Source organism: Balearica regulorum, chromosome 5 (genome assembly GCF_011004875.1).
Source record: "Balearica regulorum gibbericeps isolate bBalReg1 chromosome 5, bBalReg1.pri, whole genome shotgun sequence".
In the NCBI taxonomy this organism is placed as follows: Eukaryota; Metazoa; Chordata; class Aves; order Gruiformes; family Gruidae; genus Balearica; species Balearica regulorum.
The window spans coordinates 25,023,744-25,044,533 of NC_046188.1; the positions used below are offsets into that span (position 1 = coordinate 25,023,744).

The 20,790-nt window shown below is 54.7% G+C and overlaps 1 protein-coding gene across 3 annotated transcripts in view; it reads right to left on the reverse strand.

Moving 5' to 3' along the window:
- TMEM63C (transmembrane protein 63C) overlaps positions 1 to 20,790 on the reverse strand; it is a 33,616-nt gene that overhangs the window by 7,057 nt on the left and 5,769 nt on the right. For all 3 annotated transcript variants that reach the window (XM_075753813.1, XM_075753812.1, XM_075753810.1), the window contains exons 2-13: positions 7,042 to 7,156; positions 6,557 to 6,777; positions 6,109 to 6,188; positions 4,930 to 5,017; positions 2,678 to 2,715; positions 2,120 to 2,262; positions 1,748 to 1,799; positions 1,202 to 1,310; positions 693 to 766; positions 503 to 583; positions 255 to 375; positions 3 to 136 (exon numbers count right to left, since the gene is read on the reverse strand). In XM_075753813.1, the coding sequence (XP_075609928.1) occupies positions 3 to 136; positions 255 to 375; positions 503 to 583; positions 693 to 766; positions 1,202 to 1,310; positions 1,748 to 1,799; positions 2,120 to 2,262; positions 2,678 to 2,715; positions 4,930 to 5,017; positions 6,109 to 6,188; positions 6,557 to 6,754 (1,118 nt within the window). In that variant the 5' untranslated portion in view covers positions 6,755 to 6,777; positions 7,042 to 7,156. The remainder of the gene's footprint in view (positions 1 to 2; positions 137 to 254; positions 376 to 502; positions 584 to 692; positions 767 to 1,201; positions 1,311 to 1,747; positions 1,800 to 2,119; positions 2,263 to 2,677; positions 2,716 to 4,929; positions 5,018 to 6,108; positions 6,189 to 6,556; positions 6,778 to 7,041; positions 7,157 to 20,790) is intronic.

Here is a 20,790-nt window from a genome sequence, read left to right on the forward strand (position 1 = left end):
ACACAGCCGTCATCCTCTCATCCTGGAAGGTGACGAAGGCCATGTCGAGCCGCTTGAGAGTGATGCGGTTGCGCTCGGCATTGAACTCATCCGTGAGCTTCTCCTCCAACTCCCCGTAGTACTGCTCAGCATCCACCTGCGGGAGCAGCCAGGGCTCTAACGTGCTCACAGGGCTGTGGCACGGGCAAGCTGCCATGCTCTGCCCTGCCTGCAGTGGGGATGTGCTGCCTGCAGCCCTGCCTGCAGCCTCATACCTGCTCAAAGCCACAGAAGCGGCAGCAGAAGATGCGGGCACAGGGGTGGGTTTTGATCATGATCTTCCCCTCCTTCTGTGCCTTGGTGGTGAAGTAAAGCCGGCCCTTCATTGCCTTGCGCCTGCCGGGAAGCCAACAGGGACGAGGGTCATCCAGGGATCAGCAGACAGGCAGACTGGGTCTCTTGACATAGTGGGAAGGAGTGGTACACCCACCCACAGAGGCAACGGAGACCTGCACGCACTCACCTCTCCGCATCCAGCTTCATCAGCTTGCGCACATCGAAGCAGAACTGGACGTTGGTGACAGTGCAGCTAGGATAAGCCTCGCTGCGGGCACAGGGACACGGTGGCACCAGGAGCCAGGGGACAGGGACAGCCCCTGCCACCTGCCTGACAGCCACCCTGCCAAGGCTGTGGCACACTGCTTGATACTCACTGGAAATGCTTGATGATAAGAGAAGGGTCTGTGATCTCCTTGGGGATGTGGGTAACCATCAGTGTCCGGGCAACCTGGGGGAGGAGAAGGGGCAGCAGGGTTTGGTGGTAAGGGTCTGCGGGACATCTCGCTAGCGCCCTGCTCACCCAGCTGCCAGGAAGGCAGAGATGAGTCAGGGCACCTACTGCCACCCTGGAGGCTGGTCAGCACAGACCCCCTCCGTGTCCACACCCAGACCCCAGGGGCACAGCTGGATGCTGCCGCTTCCCAGATGGAGGGACACAACAGAAATTCAATCTCAAGAGACAAGGCAGCACGAGAGAGATTTGCCTCCTGACTGCCAGACTTTCTCCAGAAGCTGTAAAAAACCAGCCTTATCTTTCCCTGTGTGCCCAGTTCCAGGCTGTTTCTAAAGCTCTCCCTACCTACTTGGACCATGCTTTCTGCAAAGCACAAAGTTGTCCATCAGTGTTGAACAAGGCAGGGCTGGAGGAGGAGTGGTGGCTCACCTTCTCGTTCTCTCTGTATTCAAGGTGGACAGAGTGGTGAGCCATGCAGAGGATGGTGAGGATGAAATAGATGAGGGCGAAGATGCTGTGCAGCCAGAGCAGACGGTCCCTGGAGGAGGGGAAGAGGGGATCAGTGGGCACTACGGTGGGCATGTGGCGCACGGACCAGCCTGGTGCTCAGCACCTCACCCACAGTCACCCCCACTGCCTGGCAGCACCTCCCCAAGCCGGCTGACGGAACCCCCACCCCGGGGACGAGAGGGGCAGCATCCAGGGTGTTGGCAGAAATGAGGTCACCCAGCACCCCCAAGAGCACTTCTGCCAGCAGTGGGGTGCAGCGAGCAGCACCAGTGTGCTGGCTGCTGTGACAGTGCTTGTGTGCGGTGCAGACAGATACAGGGGCTACCGGTAGCAGCGTGCTGCTCACGTGGACCTGTCCCCATCCCCAGCATGGGACTGTGGTGATCACCGTGCCTGGGCACTCCCACCAGTGCCCACCACAGCCGCAGCATCCACACCACCCCCCCGGACACGGGAGCCACGTACTGTGTCGGGATGTTGGCGATGGTTGTCCGGCCAAAGTGGGTGGGATTGTGTCCTGCAGGGGAAGAGGGGAAGTGGGAGATTACAGGAGCCCAGTGCAGTGCATGTGTCCGTGCTACCAGGGTTAGTGGCTCTGGTCTTTGCTCCCTCCTTTTCTATCTCCCAAGTCCCCACCAAGCTCCCATTGCCCCAAAGTTCCCTGCCTCTTGCATTCCTTTGTCCCACAGCTGATGGGACATGGGAACCTGATGGAACATGGGAGCTCCTGACGGAGGAGTCCTTCTACCCTCCATCCCCAGGGCATGGTGCTCGCCTCCAGGCTGGGGAAGCTTGTGCCATGATCCTGAGCCATCCCACAACTGGTGAAGCACCTACCCAGGAGGTCCCCCGAGAAGTTGACAGGCAGGATGACGGCCACAGAGAGCACGCAGACCAGCATCAGCAGGACCAGGAGGTGCCGCTGGAAGGAGAGGTAGGTGGTGGCGTCGATCCCACACTTGCTCTGAATCTCCTCGTCCCTGGGGGAGAGGCAGGTGGGGGTGAGCGCTGGTGGTGTCTCCTCACCACCTCCCACCCTGGGGACACTGGCTGCTCCAGCCTCACACAACCCACGCCAACTCACGGCACCCTGCTCATGGCACAGGGGATTTGTGCATAGGGGGAAATGAGGGACACAAGCAGCCCCCAGGCTGCCACCTCATTACAGGACTGGCTCCTACCAGAAGAGGTTGAAGCCCTTTCCTTTGGGACAGGAGCCAGGAGGAAATGCAGAGGTGAGCCCTGTGCTCTCTCTCCCAGGGGGATGTTTTAGAAGGGCTGTCCTCTGCTTCTGGTCCCAGCAGCTCCAGCTGCTGGGTGACCACCTGTGGGCACCCACTCCCCAGGGGCGGGCAGTGGTGGGGCACGGCCATGATGCCAAGGACACACACTTACTTCATCTGGTAGATAGAAATTAGCCAGGAGCAGAATCCCTGGAAGGGAAGAGAGTCAGGATGAGTCAGGGACGACCACTCCCACCTCCCCAGTGAGAAGCCGGACACAGCATGCACTGGGGATCTGTGCGGAGACAGTGCGGTGCCTGGGGCTGGGGGGCTGAGCAGAGTCAGCGCCCAGGGCAGCTCAGTGATGCTCAGCTGAGCAGCTTGTCTGCAGCTGTGGCCAAAGGCGGCTGCTTCGGGAGGAGCGGGATACATGGGGCATCGCTGTAACACACGCTCCTGGCTTCCAGCAACTCCCTCCTCTGTGCCTTCCCTGACAGTCCCTAACACGCAATGCACTTTCTTGACCAAGCACTGAGCCGGCAGTGCCATAGAGCGATATACAACAACGCCAAGATCTTGTGTAATAGCTCATTCCCTGTCACTGCATATGCAATATTAGAGGTTTTTCCTCCCCTATGCATTGTGTTACATTTTACCAACGCTGGAGTTCACGCAAGTTCAAGCTCCCTCTGCACTCTTCCCTGTCATGGCCGTACCGAGTGACACTCGGCCATTGGGCCCCTCCTCTTTGCCCCCTTTCTGGAGGTTTTATGCTGCCCTTGGATGGGAGGGATCACAGGCAGCCCCTTCTGGGATTCCCTTACCCTGTCCCGTGAGAGCTGGCAGCTTCTTCCTCCTTTCCATTCCCCAGCTGTACCCATACCAGAACCTTCCCTCCTACCTCACAGCTCAGCTTTGTCTGATTGAAGGCTTTGGAGGTGCAGGCATCCCCGTGTCCCTGACAGCTCCACAGGGGCCGGACACCCCCTTAGCCCAGCTGGTATGACTCCCCTCCTATGCTCCACTCTGGGGCTCTGCTCTGGAGAACCATGTCTGGGAGGTTGTCCATGCAGACCCCAAGCTCCCTAGGCTGTAATTTCTTGGGTTTTCCCAACTCTCCTGAAAAACCAGCATTTATCAGGTGATTCTCAACTCTCTAGGATCCCCAGGTGCAGGGAAGAGGTCACACACTGTAGTCAATAGCTTGGCTATTCATCTCGGGGTGAGTGAGAAGTCCCACACCTGCTCCTGGGAATTTGTGATGATAATGAGAATTCATCAGGCTGCTTTTATTGCAAACTCATCCTCCCACCCCACTCCCGGAGGGATGCTCCAATGCTTCCCTGCAGAGAAGAACTCCTGGGCAGGAATTTGGTTGAGTTCCTCCTCACTGGACAAAAGGACCAAAATTTTATGTAGCTCTCCTGCCACATTCTCGCCTTCTCCAGCACGCATTTTCAATCTTCAACATCTATCAGCCCTACAAACCCTCTGTCAGGTTTCCTGTTCCTCGTGTGTGAAGAAAAATCTAGTACTTGCTTCTATGCTCTCTACAAATTTCTTCTCAAACTCCTCTTCCCGCCCCCTTAGTATATTTTGTATCTAACCTGGCAGAGTTCAGATTTCCCTCATTTGGGAACAGCTTGACTTTTCAAAGGATGTCTTCTTACTTTTAATAATCTCCTGTAATCTGCTCTTTAGCTGTGCTGTCATTCCCTGGGGTCTTTCTCACTTAGTTATTTTTTGATGAGCAATACACATTTGCCCAGAGCATCCAGTACCGAGCCTTTAAACAGGCCTCCTGCCACCTGCAAGGATTTTGCTGCTTTACCTTTCCTGCCTAGTTTCTTTTTTAGTAAGTTCTGTCATTTTTTCATAGTCACACCAGCGACTGATTTTTGAGTTTTTCTTGCCAAAAAGGAGAAAGACAGCAAAATGTGTCAGTCTGTGCTTGTTTCCAGCAAAGCCCGGTTTGTACCTGATGCCACAGAGAGAAACAAAACATGACCTTAAAGCCCCTGCAGCCCACCATGCCTGCAGAGGTGAAGGTGTGATCCAGGGGACTCTGTCCTGCCTGGGCCAGAAAGGTTCCTGCGGGTGTGCAGTGAGGCTCTGGCCGTGCATCCGACTAGGTCCCTGCAGCTGGCATGGATGGCCACGCAGCCGGGAGATGCTCGCCCTGCTGGGAGCATCCCTTCCAAGCTGCTGATCAAGGTAGATGCCTCAAACCAAGGCAGGACAAAGAAACTCTCCAGCTTTCCCAGGAATACCCCGCTGCTAAAGGGTGTTAAGCAGGAAAACCCACACTGGAGAATTTAATTTCTCCCATTTAACTTCTGACCTGGGTTTCCCATGAAGAGCAGGGCAGGCTGGGCCAGGACAAGCCCAGCCTGGGCTCCCACTGCCACTGCTGCCATTACTCACCACATCCTTGTTGTCGGCATCCAGGGGGCTGCTCTCTGATGGGGACTTCTCCTTCTCGCTCTGCTCTCCGTAGAAAAGCGACGTCAAACTTTGCAGGGAGGGGAGGAGCAGAGGGGTGAGGCAGGAGAGAAGCAGCAGATGGAAGAGGATGAGCACCCTCGAAGAAGGAACCTGGGAAATGCCACCCCTCCCCGCATCCTGCACTGGGGCTGGACCAGCAGCTACTGCTGGGCTCGGGGCAGGGGCTGCGCTCGCTGCCTCTGCACCAAAAAGTCCCTGTGGCTTCTCTGTGGCCCCGGCCCACGGCAAGGTGACTGATGGAGAATTGGCCTTAGCTCCAGGACAAGGGCTTGCTGAACTGGATTTTTATATTCCATTGGTTTCAGTCCTCAAATGGCATTACAGTAAAAGGAATGTAACAAGTGCTTGAATTTTAAGTCTTGATTGCCCTTTTGATCTCCCCAGTGAAGGGAAATGTCAGACTTGGCTCCAGAGGCAAAGGCCAAGAGAAGCTGGAGAGTAGAGAAGGCAGGAGAAAGCCTTTTACAGAGTTTGCTCCTATGGGCTGCCCAGCCTTGCAGAGACCCCTCCTCTGTGCACCCACTTGTGCAAAGAAAGATGCTTTGCTGTCCAGGGCGAGCTGGCAAGCAGGCAGCTGTGGGCAGCAAAGCCCACCTGAAAATCTGGTCTGGGATCTACTTTCACCAGGACACTGGTATTTTTAGAGGGATTCTGCACCTAGCACTAAGGATGGGCCAAGCAAGCTGCCTTGGTGACATGAGGAACAGTGTTATGGCTGTGTGTCTCCCTCTGTCTCCTCCACTGGCCAGCCCTGCTCATCCCAAGAGCGGCAGAGGAAGAGGCAGCAGCTCAGTCCTCACTAAGCCCAAGCAGCTCTTGGGCCTCTGTCCTTCCCAGGGCAGTGCCCTCCCTGGCACTGAGAGCAGCGTCACCAGACAATGCCTGCAAGAGTGAATCAAAGCTGGTCCAGGCTTTCCCTCTCCCTGCAGCAGATGGTGACTGTGCCTCCATGGGCAAGGGCAGCCAGGCCATTCCCAGTGGGAAGGAGGGACAGGAACACATGCTGAGCTTCTCCGTGGGCCACCCTGCAGAGCCAGCCCTCTTGCCAGCCTGGAGAAGCTGGAGCCATCACCTGCAGTGGCCTCACATCCTCCTCACCTATCATTGTCCATCAGCAGCGCCAGGCGCCCGTAGTCCCAAGCAGCTTTCCGAAGGCAGGAGAAGACCAGGAGGAGAAGCTGGAAGAAGAGGAAAGAGGAGAGGTGAAGGGTTTTGCCGCAGGGTCTTGCCCTGTGGGATCTCCTCACATCCTTCCTTTCTGTTTACTCCCTCATGAGCCCAAGCTCATGCAAAACTCTGCTCTGTGATCTCACCACTGCTGCCCAAGTACCACCTGCTACCCACCACGAAGTGGGCAAAGCTCTTGGTCCCCTGCACTCACCCCTGTTTCCCCAATTAGCCAGGTGCACCGGTGTGCAGGCTGCACTCACATGTGGCTGTCAGTGCACCCATAACACACGCACCCACTCGTGCTCACAGCCAGTCTCTGACACCACAGCCAGGGACTACAGTGCCCGTAGACATGGCACCCTCCCAGCCCGCTCACCAGCCAGAGGATGAAGTTGATGGCAAGCACGGTGGGCACGCCACCAAACGGCAGCCCTTCCAGGACGGTGCTGCGGGAGCGGGCGCTGAAGCATTGCTCCTCCGTGCTGTTCACCAGGGCGTCCAGGAAGCTGAGCATGTCCAGCGAGGTGGGGCCGGCACCATCAGGCGCTGGTTCCACCGAATACACGCTCTCCATCAGTGCCGTCGTGGGGCCTCACCCTGCAACACAGAGGCAGGGGTGCGGATGGAGAAACCTTTGCTTGAAAAGGGGCCATGGCTCTTCCAGGTCCTCCAGTGAGGTCTGAGGAGCTCACTAAGGGCAAGGAGGGGAGAGGACTGGCTGGTAATCCTGGAGCTTCCACAGTCACAGTCTCTCCCAGGGAGGGGCTGTGGGACACAGGGCAGGGGGTAATGATGAAGAAATCTCACACCTACCTCATACCCATTCCTCACCCCATTAGACCCCATTAAACCTTGTCATACCTGAGACAGGTCTCTCACCACCTCTGCCCCTCAGTCCTGGAAGATGGGTTGAGTCATGACCAGCCTGGTGCGTTCAGCAGGCAGGAACAAGGAGCCAAAGCATTTGCTTGAGTTTCTGAGAATAAGAGCAATGATGATGTTAACAACTGGGCTGCTGGGGCTGTGCTCGCTTCGCTCCCTGCAGCCAGATATCTGCTCCATGTGGAACATCCCCCAGCCCTTCGTTCTCCTCCAGCATCACGGTCTGTGTGACACAGGAGTCGTGAGACCTCCCTTCCATCTTTCCACCAGAGCAGGATTGCTCCTTCCAAGATATCTTGAAGTCTTCAGAAGAATCAACTTCTGAAAACACTAAATGCCAAGGCTCCCTTCATTTCCCCAGCAGCTGATACCACAGGCTACAGCCCTCACTGGCAGGAAACACTTAAAGGCCACTAATGGCCAAGACTGTGGCTTGTTTCCAAAACCTTTCCTATCACCATGCTTTAAGTAGGAGAGGATCCTCTCCAAACCTGCAGGGCCTGGGACCCCTGGGAACAAGCACCTTACAGCAGCCAACATGGTTGTTACTCACAGGGATGCCACAGACCTGCCTGCCAGGAAAGTGATGAATGGCCACTCCACTCACCAGGACAGGAGGAAAGACAACCAGCACAGCAAACACCAACAAACATGGACTGGGGACAACAGAGCCAGAGTCTCTCCTCCTTGCAGGCCTGTCATGTCTCTGTGCCTTGGAGCCCCCGCTGGCACCTTCAGCCAGCTGCTCCTGGACCTGGAGACCTGCGTGGCCTTCAGAGGAGGACAGCTTGGACTGTGGTGAGATCAACTGCGCCACCAGGGTGAGAAGCACCCTGGGACAGCAAGGGGTCTCCAGGGTGTTCTCAGGATGGTCCATTAACAGGTCATTGGTTTTCAAAATAGCAACCAAGTTGGGTCCCTAATGTCTCTTCTGATAAGGTCCAGAGTTAGATGTCTAGTACTTTTTAGGTAGATAAACCCAGAGGGCTGAAGACCCTGTTTAGGGGAAGACTGAGATTACTGGTTGGGGGGAAAACAGATGGACAAGAAAACTTTGTTTTTGGAGGCCCTGAGCAACCAAATGTAATTTTGAAGTTGGCCCGGTCCTGAGCAGGGACCTCCAAGGGAGCCCTTGCAACCTCAGTTACTCCACATCCCTATTCTCAGGGACTTGTGCTCCAGACAAGGACATCTTCTGGCCTGCCTGAACTTTATAAGGAGTTACATGAGTGCCTCGCCCTGTAGACATGCTGAGCACAGTGTACTGTGGCTTGCGCAAAGGTCATGAGAAATCACATCATGCCAATTAACATGCAGTCCCGTGAACTTTGTATCCAAGCCAGTGGGCATTCATTTCTCTCCCTCCTTTTTATCTATATTCCAGCCACAACTGGGACCGTGCTGCAGCTCCTGCAGTCACCCAACCACAGCCGATCCCTGCTGCAGGGTGCTCACAGCCCCCATGGACAGGACGGAGGAAGAGAAGCAGGAGCCACGGTCTGATTAAGCAATGGAAGAGGACGCAAACAAAGACAGTCAGCACCTCCAGGGACCTGGAGATGCAAAGTGTTTATGGTGGGGTTTTTTCCATCAAGACCAAACAGGATCAACTTTGCGTCAACACCAAAGGAAACCTGACTGAGAGGTCCTTGGGGAGCACAGAGGGAGCACACACAAAATGCCTTGGCTTAGAAAGGGGATCCTCCTGAGCTCTACATGGATTTGTTTCTGTTGGGAAACATTTACTTCTGCTGTGTCAGTGTGACAGATGGGAGACTGCAGCAGCACGTGGTTTAACGTGCACTGCTGTAGCCTCAGCCTCTCTCTCTTAGACCATGCAGCTTCCTGCTTGAGGAGATAGTCCTGTCCTAAAGCTCCTGAGGAGTCCAGATACCCCCAGCCCCTGGCTGAGCAGAGAGGATAGGACAGGGGTGCTGGGGCAGGAGCTGACACAGGTTACATGGCTGAGACACTGACTGTCTTTGACCTCCTTGTCCAGGGAAAGGAAAGACTGAGGAAGAGGGAGGTTTCCAAACACAGAGTTAAGGGGGGGGGGGGGGGGCGGCGGGGAAGGGCTCTGACAGCTTGACAAATGCAATCAGGTGGACACCAGGGATTCTCAAGGGATTGCCAACCCAAACTCTCTGGAGGGTTGAAGAACTTAAGAATTACTCTTGGTGCCTGCAGTTTCCAAATTAAACACAGAGAGATGGTGACTTAGTATTTTCTTCATTTCTGAAGCCTAAAGAAAAATCTCCATGGAAGCCAAAGAGTGGCTGGGATGCTTGGACCAAGGCTATGAGCCCAGCAGACCCTGAGGCTCACTCCACTTCAGGGTTAGGCTGGCACCTGGCTACCTACATAGATGCCTCAAAGGGATGTCAGAAGCCACTGAACTACAGGCATCAGGATCCCCAGGACACGCAGACCCATGGCAGTCCTTCTTACTGTGCACATGGTGCAGTGTCACCTGGGGCATGAGCTTCAGTGTCTGCTACAGATCTGCCCATGCCTACAGCATCTTTGGTTTTCATCGGAGGTCCCAAGCCATATATGTGTTGATCTGGCCAGTCCATAGTGTCGGAAGACATCATAGCCCAAGCTGGGATAGTTGACCATTAGTATGGCTCCCAAAAGAACTGCAAGGTCACCTGAGATACGCTGATACAGCTCCAAAGGGCATCCCAGTAGTCTTGGGGCTGAAGCACCACCCCTGCAAACAGGTGTGAAGTGAGGGATGGGCTGGCAAAGCCTCCCTGTAGTGCCTTCAGTCATGGTCTACCTCCCAGCCAGGGTTGGGAGTCCCATACCTCAAGGCCCAGCATGGCCCCATTGGGATAACAACCCCTGAAGAGGGAACTCCAACAAGGAGAGACCCATGGGAAATGAGTGAGCCACTGTGACAAGCAGCAGCCATTTGCCCTGTCAGCCTGCCTCCCACTCGCTGTCAGGTGGCTGTGAAACCACCGGCACCACTGGAGCCGCCGGCCGGGGTCAGCCCTTTCCTACAGAGATGCTCTCAATCTGTTCGCCCCATGTGCACGTTTCCTTCCCTCCCCTCCTCCAGTAAGCAGCAGAGCCATCGCCATCTGGCATTTTCAGCTGCTAAATATTTCATTGCCTTTTTGTTAACAAGGAGAGTGTCTCTGACCGAGGAAGCTGTTGGACCTTCAGTAAATAAACAAGGAGACTCTTAGCAAGCTCTGAGTCCCTTCTCCGCCACCACCACGCCACTACCCAGCGGTAAGATCCTGCAGTTTGTTACTAGGCACCATCTTCATGCTTGTAGGAGGAACATCCTGCTGCAGGATGGCAGGGTAAGGGGGATTGTCATGGGGATCAGTACGGGTTGTCCTTCCCTATCATGTCCTTGTTGCTGCCCCCTTCCCCCAGTAGCAGATATTTTGCTCCTGGTGGCCAAAAGCAACAGGTTCCTCCTGGACATGGTGCTAGCATCTCCTGTGCCAAGCTCTCCTGTCCACAAGTCTCCCAAATGCAAGCTTTCATCCACCCAGCACAGCTGGTTCTTGTCTCTCCACCTAGCATTACACAGAGAAATTTCAGTAGAAGAGTCCTAAAGCCACCATCCCAGCTCTGTCCCCTCTCTCTTAGGCACCTCCAGCTCCACTGCCCGGAAGAGCCATCACGTCGTGCTCAGGCCTGTAACACAGCACTTACAGTCAATCACAGCTCCTCTGACGCTAATCTCAAGCTCATTCTCCTGCCTTTTCCCTGGTCCCTTCACTCCCAGATACCCATGGAAACCCACCTCCAAATATCCAAACTGGTACTTTTCTAGACTGTTCGTTCCAGCTAATCTCACCTCTTATGGTGCTGCTCTTAGAAAAGCTTATGCAAATTATATAGCTGCAGCGTTACCATTAAAATAACCATTGGGAACAACCAGCCAAAAGTAAATCATGTAAATGTTCTAGGAACAGCGCATGCAGCAGAAATGGGAAGAGAGGATTTCTGCTCATACGCTCCAGGAACAGCTTGAACTCAGACCTGTAGGACATGTTCAACCTCTCTCGAGGAGATACCTTCCTTAGAGAGTAGTCGTATACAGAGTGAGAGATCACACGGGCACTGCAGGTCAGAATTAAAGTCACTGTTAAAACACCTAAGCTAAATTTTCACACCAGACATATGAGATAATTCAGCATTTTGCAATACTCCAATGACAGTGCTCTGCAATCGTATTGTAAAGGTCCAAGCAAATCCTACAGCATCAACAGACCAGTTCTTATTCCCAGCTATACCTCTGCATTGTGCACTTCCCAATCTTTAATGGCCAGAGGATGAATTATTGTTGTGAATAACAGAGATGGGTGGGTGCTTTCACCTCCAGGAGGTGTTGGGAGAGCTTCCCGTTAGCTGTGTGTGAGGCAGTGCCTCCAGATGCCAACCACAGACAGGCATCCCTCGGTGCAGCTGCTGTCCTGGAGGAGTGACAGCAATGGGCAAGTCAAGAAACACAGGACGGGGCAGGGTTGCAGCTGTGAAAATGAAGCAGTAACATAGAGGCAGAAATCACAATTAATGGTCTACCCAATCTAGCTAGTACTTAGAGGAAAGATGGTAAAATAGGGTCAGAAAATGTGCAGAGTACTAGAGAAAGGCAATACTTCTTTCTGCTCTTTGCAGTGGCTGTGAATGGACAGTGAATGTATGAGCTTTGCCGTTGAAAGCGATTTGCTGGATAATTTCTACGAAGCATTTCCAGTGTGTAAGGTTTGCCTTGAATATTCAGTGCCCTGTTTGTTTTGTTGATACATCAGCATATGCTTCTCCTCTCCGGTTGGGTGGGCACTAATCCAGAGAATGAGATTTCCAATTAAAAATAAGGCATTTCTTTTATGTGAATGCAATTTTTCAAAATTCGTCTTTCCCTTGAAGCACCCTGCCAGCAAACTCATTTGCTAGGGGATTCACAGACAGCTGGAGTAGCAAAACACCAAAACAAAGTCTTGGGAGCACTCAGATGACTAAGCTGGGCTCCTCGGCATGCCTGCTCTGGCAGGGAGGGGATTGCTCATTTCTGCTAGCGGATGGGCAGCCAGGGTGCAGGACTGCTGATGGAGCTGCCCGTGGCCACGCAAAGCCAGCAGAAAAGCCAGGCTGAGGAGCCAGACCTTGTCTCCTAGAAAGCAAGCATCCCCACTACCTGACGGTCTCTGCATCTTTCTTCCTTCGCAAGGAGATGTGACCAGGCTGCAGGAGGGGAAAAGGAGGACCACCATAGTGGGAAGATCAGGTTCATGCCCTGGTGTGCCCAGGACCAGGCAGGGAGGCAAACCTCTGGTGTCCCACCTTGCAGGACTGCAGTGACCGACCGACCTTGCAGGACTGCAGTGACTGGGAGGCCAGGAAACCCGAGCCACTGCCACTGACTCAGCATGACTAACGACCTCAGGCTGGGAAAAGGCTCATCAACACCCTGCGCTGAGCTCAGCGCACACCCTGGCAGAGGCAGTTTTGGCACCAGAGGGCATGATAACCTCTCTGTCCCTGTAGCTCAGTGCACGGGAGAACAGGCACACCATGGGCCACATCCATCCCTGAGGGGGATGAGCACAGAGGGGATGGGACCACAGACATGGCCCTCCAAAACCCCACGTGAGTCCAAGGCATTCCTCCCTGGCTCTTCCTTCACCCTTTCCTCTTGGAGCCATGGCCTCCAGGTCCAAACATCAAAGAGAGGGTCAGGTTGCTGGTGGCCTGTGCAGCGAGTGGGCATGGGGCAGCAGCATCCCTGGGCAGGGCTCTTTGCACCACCTTCAGCATCTTCAGGGCAGGTGTGAATCCCACTCTGACTGTGCCTACCTCCCCAGGGCTGTGACCCACAGACCCACAGAGAGTTGAGCCAGACCATGACACAGAGCCAAGGTGCTGGATGCAGAGAGATTGGTAGCACAAACACTGACACTGGTATGAACACTGCTAGGACCACAGCACAGACAACCCACCAGCAGAAGACTCCCATCCCATCACCAGCAGGATGGCAGCTGCCTCACATGGGACATACATCAGCCCGTCCGTTAGCCTGCCAGAAACCAGACGCATTTTCCAAACAAGGAGAACCACACCATGAGTGGCAACCTGGCTGGTGGGCTACGGAGGCTGGGGTCAGTAAAGTTTGAAGGCAAAGGACCACTCTGCAGTAACTGATGACTCCTAACAGGTATAAAACATCTGCTCAAAGACTAATTTTGTCATTGCCAATGAAGACATGACCCAGAGAAGTCAGGAGGACTCAGCAGCCAGTGTCCCCTGTCCCCTTATCACCCACAAGTGACTCTGGGGACACATGCCAGGGTGCTCGTGAGGATGGGGGGGTATGACTGTGGGAGCGAGTGGGATCAACGAGAAAATGAGCTTGAGAGCATGGCTGAGTAAAATAAGCCTGCTTAAAGATGGTGTAAATAAACATCAGCTTCCTTGCCTGTAAACTCTGCAGTGCTTTCCCCTTGAGGGGCACAAACGCCCACCAGGCTCACTGCCAGCCAGGGCAGGATGGCGGGGGGAGCAGCTGGCCTGTGCTCCCACCCAGGCCCGTCAGATGCAAACCCCACAGTGAGCCCCTCTCTGGCACCACTGCTCCATTCTCCAGACGCTTCGTGTGAGTCCCCCTGGTCCCTGGGAGCTTCCTGCAGAAAGGGATGGTGCAGAGGCACAGGGACCCACAGCAAGGGATCAAGCGGGCAGCAGGATGAGGGATAGGAAATACATGTCTTGCCCGCTCTCCTCACCCACAGCTCCCAAACTGCCTAGCCAGCACTGACCATCTAAACTACGCGACCCACCAGGAGGAAGAGACCGCAACCCTGTTTAGTGAACCAAGCAAGTTTTTCTGCTCTCACGAGTGGCAGGTTGCCACCACCTTTGGGAAACCCTACGCAGGGTCACGCTGCCCCAAGGAAAAAAACCTGAGACTCACCTTAAACCAAGAGAGCATTTGAGGACAAAACCCTCCCCTGCCACGTCCCCCTGTGGTGGCTGCCACATCCCCCCCAGCTCCTTGCCCTCCCCTTCTTCCCTGGCACCGCCTTGCAGACCCAGGGGTGGCTGCATTTCGGTGCTGGGACAGACTAAGCTCCATGTATGAGGTCTTTGGATGAGAAGGCGTTCCACCCCCCAGCCTCCAGCAGAGCTCTCCGCAGGATGATGTTTGTGGCCTTCCTCTGCTGTACAGCAGCCACCTGCACCAGCCCCTTCTCCCCGAGGGATGCTGCGGACCAAGCAGGACAGCACTGACTCGCCGCAGTACTCCTCGGCATGAGAACAAAGCCAAACCTCAGGCAACCGAGAGCAAACGGTGCTTATGGTGATGATCTACACCCAGGGAGGTTTGTTTGGGCCGGTGCGTGGAAGACGCCGTGCACAGAGCAGCTCTTCTCCAGCGCCTCCTCCACGCATGTGCGAGCCAGTGGCTGCTGGAGCCAGCGCATAGCAATTGGGAAGGAAGGACCAGAGCGGAGCTTATTCGTTCCACCCCCAGCCCTTTTCGCCACATTTGACAAAGCTGCCACTGCAGGCTGGCTCTAACCTGTTTGTTTTATATTTCAATATCCTGCTGTGCACACAGCGTGCTTAGCCCCTCACACGGCACTTTGTGTGTGCAAAGCACTGAGCAAACACGAGCTAATTGCGTTGCAAGCTCTCCAGGGAACGGGTCTGTCACTCATTCTGCATTGTGCACCCTTATCCTCTGATAACGCTTAAATCAACGCTCTTCAGCACAAAGGATTATCCAGGCTAGACCCAGCCCAAGTGCGGGGCAGGGAGCCACAGGGCTGCTGGTGGGTGATGGCTGGGAGCAGAGAGCCAGAAAAGGGGGCTTATACAAAAGACGGGGACAGACTTTTTAATAGGGCCTGCAATGATAGGACAAGGAGTAATGATTTTAAACTAAAAGTGGGTAGATTCAGACTAGATACAAGGAAGAAATTTTTTATGATAGGAGTGATGAAACACTGAAATAGGTTGCCCAGAGAAGTGGTAGATGCCCCATCCCTGGAAACATTCAAGGTCAGGTTGGACAGAGCAAACTCATCTAGTTGGAGATGTCCCTGCTCATTGCAGGGGATCGGACTAGATGACCTTTAAAGGTCCCTTCCAACCCAAACTTTTCTATGACTCTATGAAAAAGCCAGGGCTGAGTGCAGGGGATGGAAACCTAGGTTGCTCACAAATGGGAAAGAGGCAGGGAGTCATCCTGGGACTCTCGGTTAACACACACATGCACACGCATGTGCATTAAGGAAAACAGTATTTCAGGAAAACGGTAAAGAGTCCCCCTGGTACCACCAGGTCCCTGCTCTGAGCTGGGATGCTGAATGCTGTTCGCAGTCCCCAGAGCAACCCCCACACTTACAATTAACAATGATACACGCAGATGAGGACGACTCCTGACGCCTGCTGCCTGCATGACTGAGGGCCATGGCAGCAGCCAGCCCTAGGGAAAGGCTTGAGTTTCCTCACAAAGGGTACCCCTGGGTTGCTTATCGCCTGGCAGCTCCAGGACCACGGCACGCTGTGCCCACGCACAGCCAGCCCAGCAGCAGCAGCTCCCATTTGGCACTGAAGGCCAAAGAAGGCACCTCTCAGCAAGGCTGCGACCAGCAGTGGGATGTCAGGCATTTACAGGCAGATTGCTTCTTCCTCACCCAGGTAATCATGCTCAAGCAGAGGAGGATTTTAAAGCCTCTGTGAAGGAAAGTGCCATCTCTGCTGGGAAAAACACCCTCATGGAAACATATGGAAATGAGGAGCAGCCATGCTGCGGTCGGGAGCCGGCCCGAGGCTGTCACTGCGGGTCATAGGCACCTTTCACAGTGCCACAAGGCATCAGGAGCACCGTGGTCCCTGGAGATGGGGGAGAATGCAGGATGGAGATAGGGAAAAAGGCAGCTCTCTCCTCCCTGAGCCCCTTCCACTGTTTGGGGAGTGGGGAGCTGTGGGAGGTGGAGAGGAAAGTGGGAGGTTTATCTGCTGCCTTTTATAAGGCCACCTGCTGCAGAGAGACTGCCAGCCATGGGAGCAGCCAGCACAGCTACAGCTGTCACCGGTGGGCAGAGGGAATCTCACCCCAGGGCAGAGGCAAGGAAAGGACTGGCAAGGAGAGGACTTGGGTTGTGCATGAGGGAGATGCAGACCAGGAAGCCCAATATCGCACTGTTTGGACCAGGCAACTCCGGTGGCTTTGCACCCCAGTGTCCTGCTCAGCCAGGATGGCACGGCACGCTTGGGGATGGCAGGAGCCTCACCGCCGAGGTGGTGGACAAAGCAGGTGCATTTCAAGTCCCTTGCGTGGTTCCTTTCAGGTGCTGAGCTCCAGCCAGCCCTCCTCGCAGCTGATGCCCACAAACCTGCTGTGTGATGGGGGGCGATGCGGGCATATGGCGGGCTAGCAGGGGCCTGGCATCCATGCTGCAGGGCCCAGCTCTGCTCCAGTCCAGCCCACTGCTGCCTGATTGGGACCTGGGGGCCACTGAGCACCCTCATCCCACAGCCTCCCAGGGGCCAGCCAGTATAAGGTGGGCAGCATCATGCTTGTCCCATTGAGCCCCTTCTCCTCAGGCCACCCACGCACCTCCCTCCACACTGCTCTGGGGGGGAGGCCTTGGCACCTGGCTGCTGCCAGCCTTCCCTCCCTTCACTCCTCAGCTTGGAGCAGACACAGTGTCTCCAACAGCTGATTCTGCTGCAGGAGCAAACACTCCTGCCCTGTGCAGCTCCCCTCTCTGCAAGCACAAAAGCTTCTTCCTGAGACCAGTGTGTTATAACATTATATATATATACACATAAAATATGATTTTAGAGCATTTGCAGAGCTAGAACACTTTCTACCGCCTATGCTCAGTGCCAGGAGCAGAGAGCAAGGTTTGTGCTACAGCAGGAGCCCATGAGTACACCACTTGCCAATCCTGGCCCTGACGAGGCTTTCCTCCCACCTCCGCCCAGCTTCCAAGCAGATTTGGGTAACACCAGCCAACTGGGATCAATCACGCTACCCTGGGAGCTCGCAGCTCAGTGAAGGCTCTGGCACCAGCAAGTTACACAAGCGGGGATGGCCCCGGCAGCAGCTGTGCTAGCCGCATCCAGCCGTGCCAAAGGGATTAGCTCTCAGCATCCTGGTTCAAGTCAATAGCGCATCAAAGGGAAGGAGAAGCCTTTGATGGTGAACGCAGGGGTTGCAAAGGGAGGACAAGGAGAGAAGGTGCTCCCCAAGTGGCATGGCTTGGCCACCTCTACCTCCTGGGGCCACATCTGTATGGGAGACTGCAGGACTCACCAAATTGCCACCTTCCCCCGGTGTACAAGCAGATATGGTCCTTGAGCAGGGGGAGGGAAGAGACTGAATCCCTCTCATAGACTCAACACCAGATCGCGCTGCCTTTGCCCAGGCCACGGGCCAAGCTGCCTGCTTTCCCACCAAATCCCGCCCCTGCGCAGGGCCAGCCTGGTGCTGCTTTTTGCTGGGGCAGTGCAGGGAGCACGCAGTCAGCCTCCCCTGGTCACTGGGGCACACATCCAGCCACCTCCGCAGCCCACACAGCCTTTGGGGGAGATCAGGGGAAAACTGCTGCTGCTGCAGCCACCAGGCAGGGAGGCAGCTCTCCCAGGAGCACATGGAGCTGCAGACATGCGGATCTGCAAAGCACCGACTGTTCCAGCCTCCTCCCAGCACGATGGGTGCTCAGGTGCTGACGAGACAGCTTGTTCCCATCAGTCCCATCCCCCACAGGGAATTCCCCTTTCCCAGTACACCCTAGTAGAGTCCCAGCCACATACCTGCTGCAGGGAAGAGCAGAGCAGAGCACAGCAGGGCAGAGCAGACAGCCCATCACACCCACCAGCCCACTTTCCTCTCCTCCGTGGAGAGGACTTGGAGAGTCAAATGGCCCTGGAGCACCAGGGATGAGAGGGAAACCACCAGGCTGTTGGGACGGGCACTGCGGTGCATCCCAAGCCAGTGGGAGGTCAGACAAGATGCATGGCAAGGACTGGAATTCAGGATCCCCCCTCAACACACACCTACCGCAGCCCAGCATACAGGGGTGAGTGGGGCACAGGCAGGCAGCACACAGCCTCTCCCGCACCCACCACACTGCCTTCCTGCCCTGCTCCAGCTGTGCCCACCGGCCAGCAGCTGCCCTTGGCCAGTGTAAGGGGCATCAGGAGTGAGGGATGTGATGGAGGAAAATACAAAAAATGGTTTCTTTCCCTTCAGGCAGAGAAGGAAGTGTCACACCTGAGCATGCACAGCAGCCAGGCTGGGAAAGGGACAAGGCATCGGGAGGAGAGAAACTGTGGGCCAGGAGGCACAGCATCGCCCAGAGGACATGGTGAGACAGATGACAGATTTAGCAGTAGGGTGGTCACAGAGCAACCTGCAAGCTCTTCCTGCTGCAAAGGCAGGTGACACAACACTGCATAGGGGCTGTCAGCCCAGCCTGGCAGGTTGGGGGGGTGGGGGGGGGCCGTGTGCATCCTTTCAAACATGCCAGATCAACAGCCAGCATCAGAGATGCTCCGTGGGCAAGTAAGCCTTGGAAAAAAAGGGGTCGGGGGAATACAGGAAAAAAGATCTGTATGGCAAGTTTTAGGAGCAGGGAGGCAGAGATAGTCCCTGGTTTCTCTGCACAAGCCTGCCTTTCCCCACACGCAGGGCCATGCAGCCAGGCTGGTGCTCAGGGAAAGCCTGGCAGCCCCTGCACCGCTCTGCCCACCCTGCTGGCAGTGTGGGGTCCCCACGCTGCCACCCCTCTGCCCTCCACAGGGGTGCTGCTCATGTGGAAGAGAAAAGGAAAGGAAATAAACCTGAGGTGTTGCAGCAGGGGGCTGCAAAAGGAGCCCCCCCGAGCCCATTCTCCCTTGTCCTCCCAGGGCGCTTTGGGCACAGCAGTGCCCACACCAGGAATACAGCCGGCCAAAGATATCTGGGGGCCCAAGCCGGGAGCAGTGCCCAAGTAACAGACACTGCAAGGCTCTCCACTGCCCAGCAGCTACCTGAGGCCCTGCCACAATTAGTGGGGACCAGACAGGCTCTGTGTCCATTTTGGGAGAGATGCTTAGGGATGCAGCATTGATACAGAGGGGTTTTCACAGTGGCCAGGCTGTCCTAGCCCAGCCCCAGTCTCAAATCCTGCCTGGCTGCCTTCCATGCTTCCTCCTGGTGGCACAACTCCATGACAGGGCACACGGATGTCACACTGGAGGGAGGTGACCAAAAAAGGACCAAAAGCCAGGTGTGAGGAGCCAAAGGAGGGCACTGGGAAGGCTCCTCCTAATGTTCACCATGGCACAGACAGACAGGTTTTGTGCTACATGAGCTGCAGGACCACAAAACCCAGCTACCAGGATTAGCTCTGTTCAATGAGGGAGTGAGATACCATCCTGCTGGCACGACCACTCCTCCCATTTCCCACCTCTTGACCAAGGCTGGCTCTGGGGAATGGAGAGCTTTCACGCCTTCAGGGAGCAGGCAGCCAGCCCATAGCACTGACAGCAGGATCCGACCCGAAGCTCAGCAGGTCCCATCGCATGCCTGCCCTGCGCACCCCTTCTCCTGCCTCGGGCACTCAGGACGGGGAGGACACAGCGCTGGCACAGTGGGCTCCCATGGGAAGGTGGGGAGGCAGAGAGACACCCCAGGCACCACTCCCAGCTGGGACTTATTCTGCCCTCAGGATATTTCCCGGCACATTCAAAGTGCCATGAAAAATCCCAAGCCTGAACTAATGTAGAGTGAAATCCCCTCTCTGCTGAAACAAACTGCAACATGTCTTTCACAAGGGCCAGAAATTCACCTCCTTGGATGGAAAGAAACCCCCAAAGTTTGACTCCTGTCTGAACAAACAGCCGGCCCCTCGGACATAGCTGCCGGGATGAAGGAATCCTGAAACCTAATGATTACCCCAGAACATACATAAAGCTGTAGTTGTGACACATACCCAAGATAAGGTTTAGGGTATGGTCATAGTTTCTGTAAGTCCAGTTACTAGAGTATTCTATAGCTAGGTTTATCCAGCCCAGTGTACAGTATATCAGAGGACTGTATTTACAGAAACATCCAACCCCTGACTTTTCCGCAATGACTGAACTAAACTGAAAGTCTTTAAAATGTGCCATTCTCAGGAAGTGGCCCAGCCACTGCAGCTTTTATTAGCAGTATTCACTTTGTTGGTTTTGTTTTGTTGGGTTTTTTTGTTTCTGAACAAGGAAGAATTTGATGAAATTTCATGGAAGAAAACACAAGAAATTAAAAACTCGGATGAAAGAAAATTAAACTTGATGAAAACCTCCCAACAGAAAAATCCAATGAAACTGCCTGATGAGAAGATTAGCAACAGTGTAATATGAAAGGAAAAAGTAATAAAGAGGAATTGGCACCAGAACAAATAAAAAGAATTATGACTTTTGGAAACATATACCTGACTTAAAAGTAATCAGATTTTGTCCGAACTAAAAACTTTTCAAATTAAAAGACAGCCAATTTAAAACTGGAAGTTATAACAACCTACACGCTAAGACCTCAGCTCACTCTCATCAGTGAAAAGTCAGTCAGTAGAAATTCATGCACTATGTCCTTGCTGCCAGATCCGCTCACTGGCTGAGCACCTGGAGCTAAAGTCTGACAAACTGCAAAAGTGGCTATGACAGCAGCAGCCTTTTTGAAAGCAGAGGGGGGAAAAAAATGTTTCAATTAATTTAGTACACTGA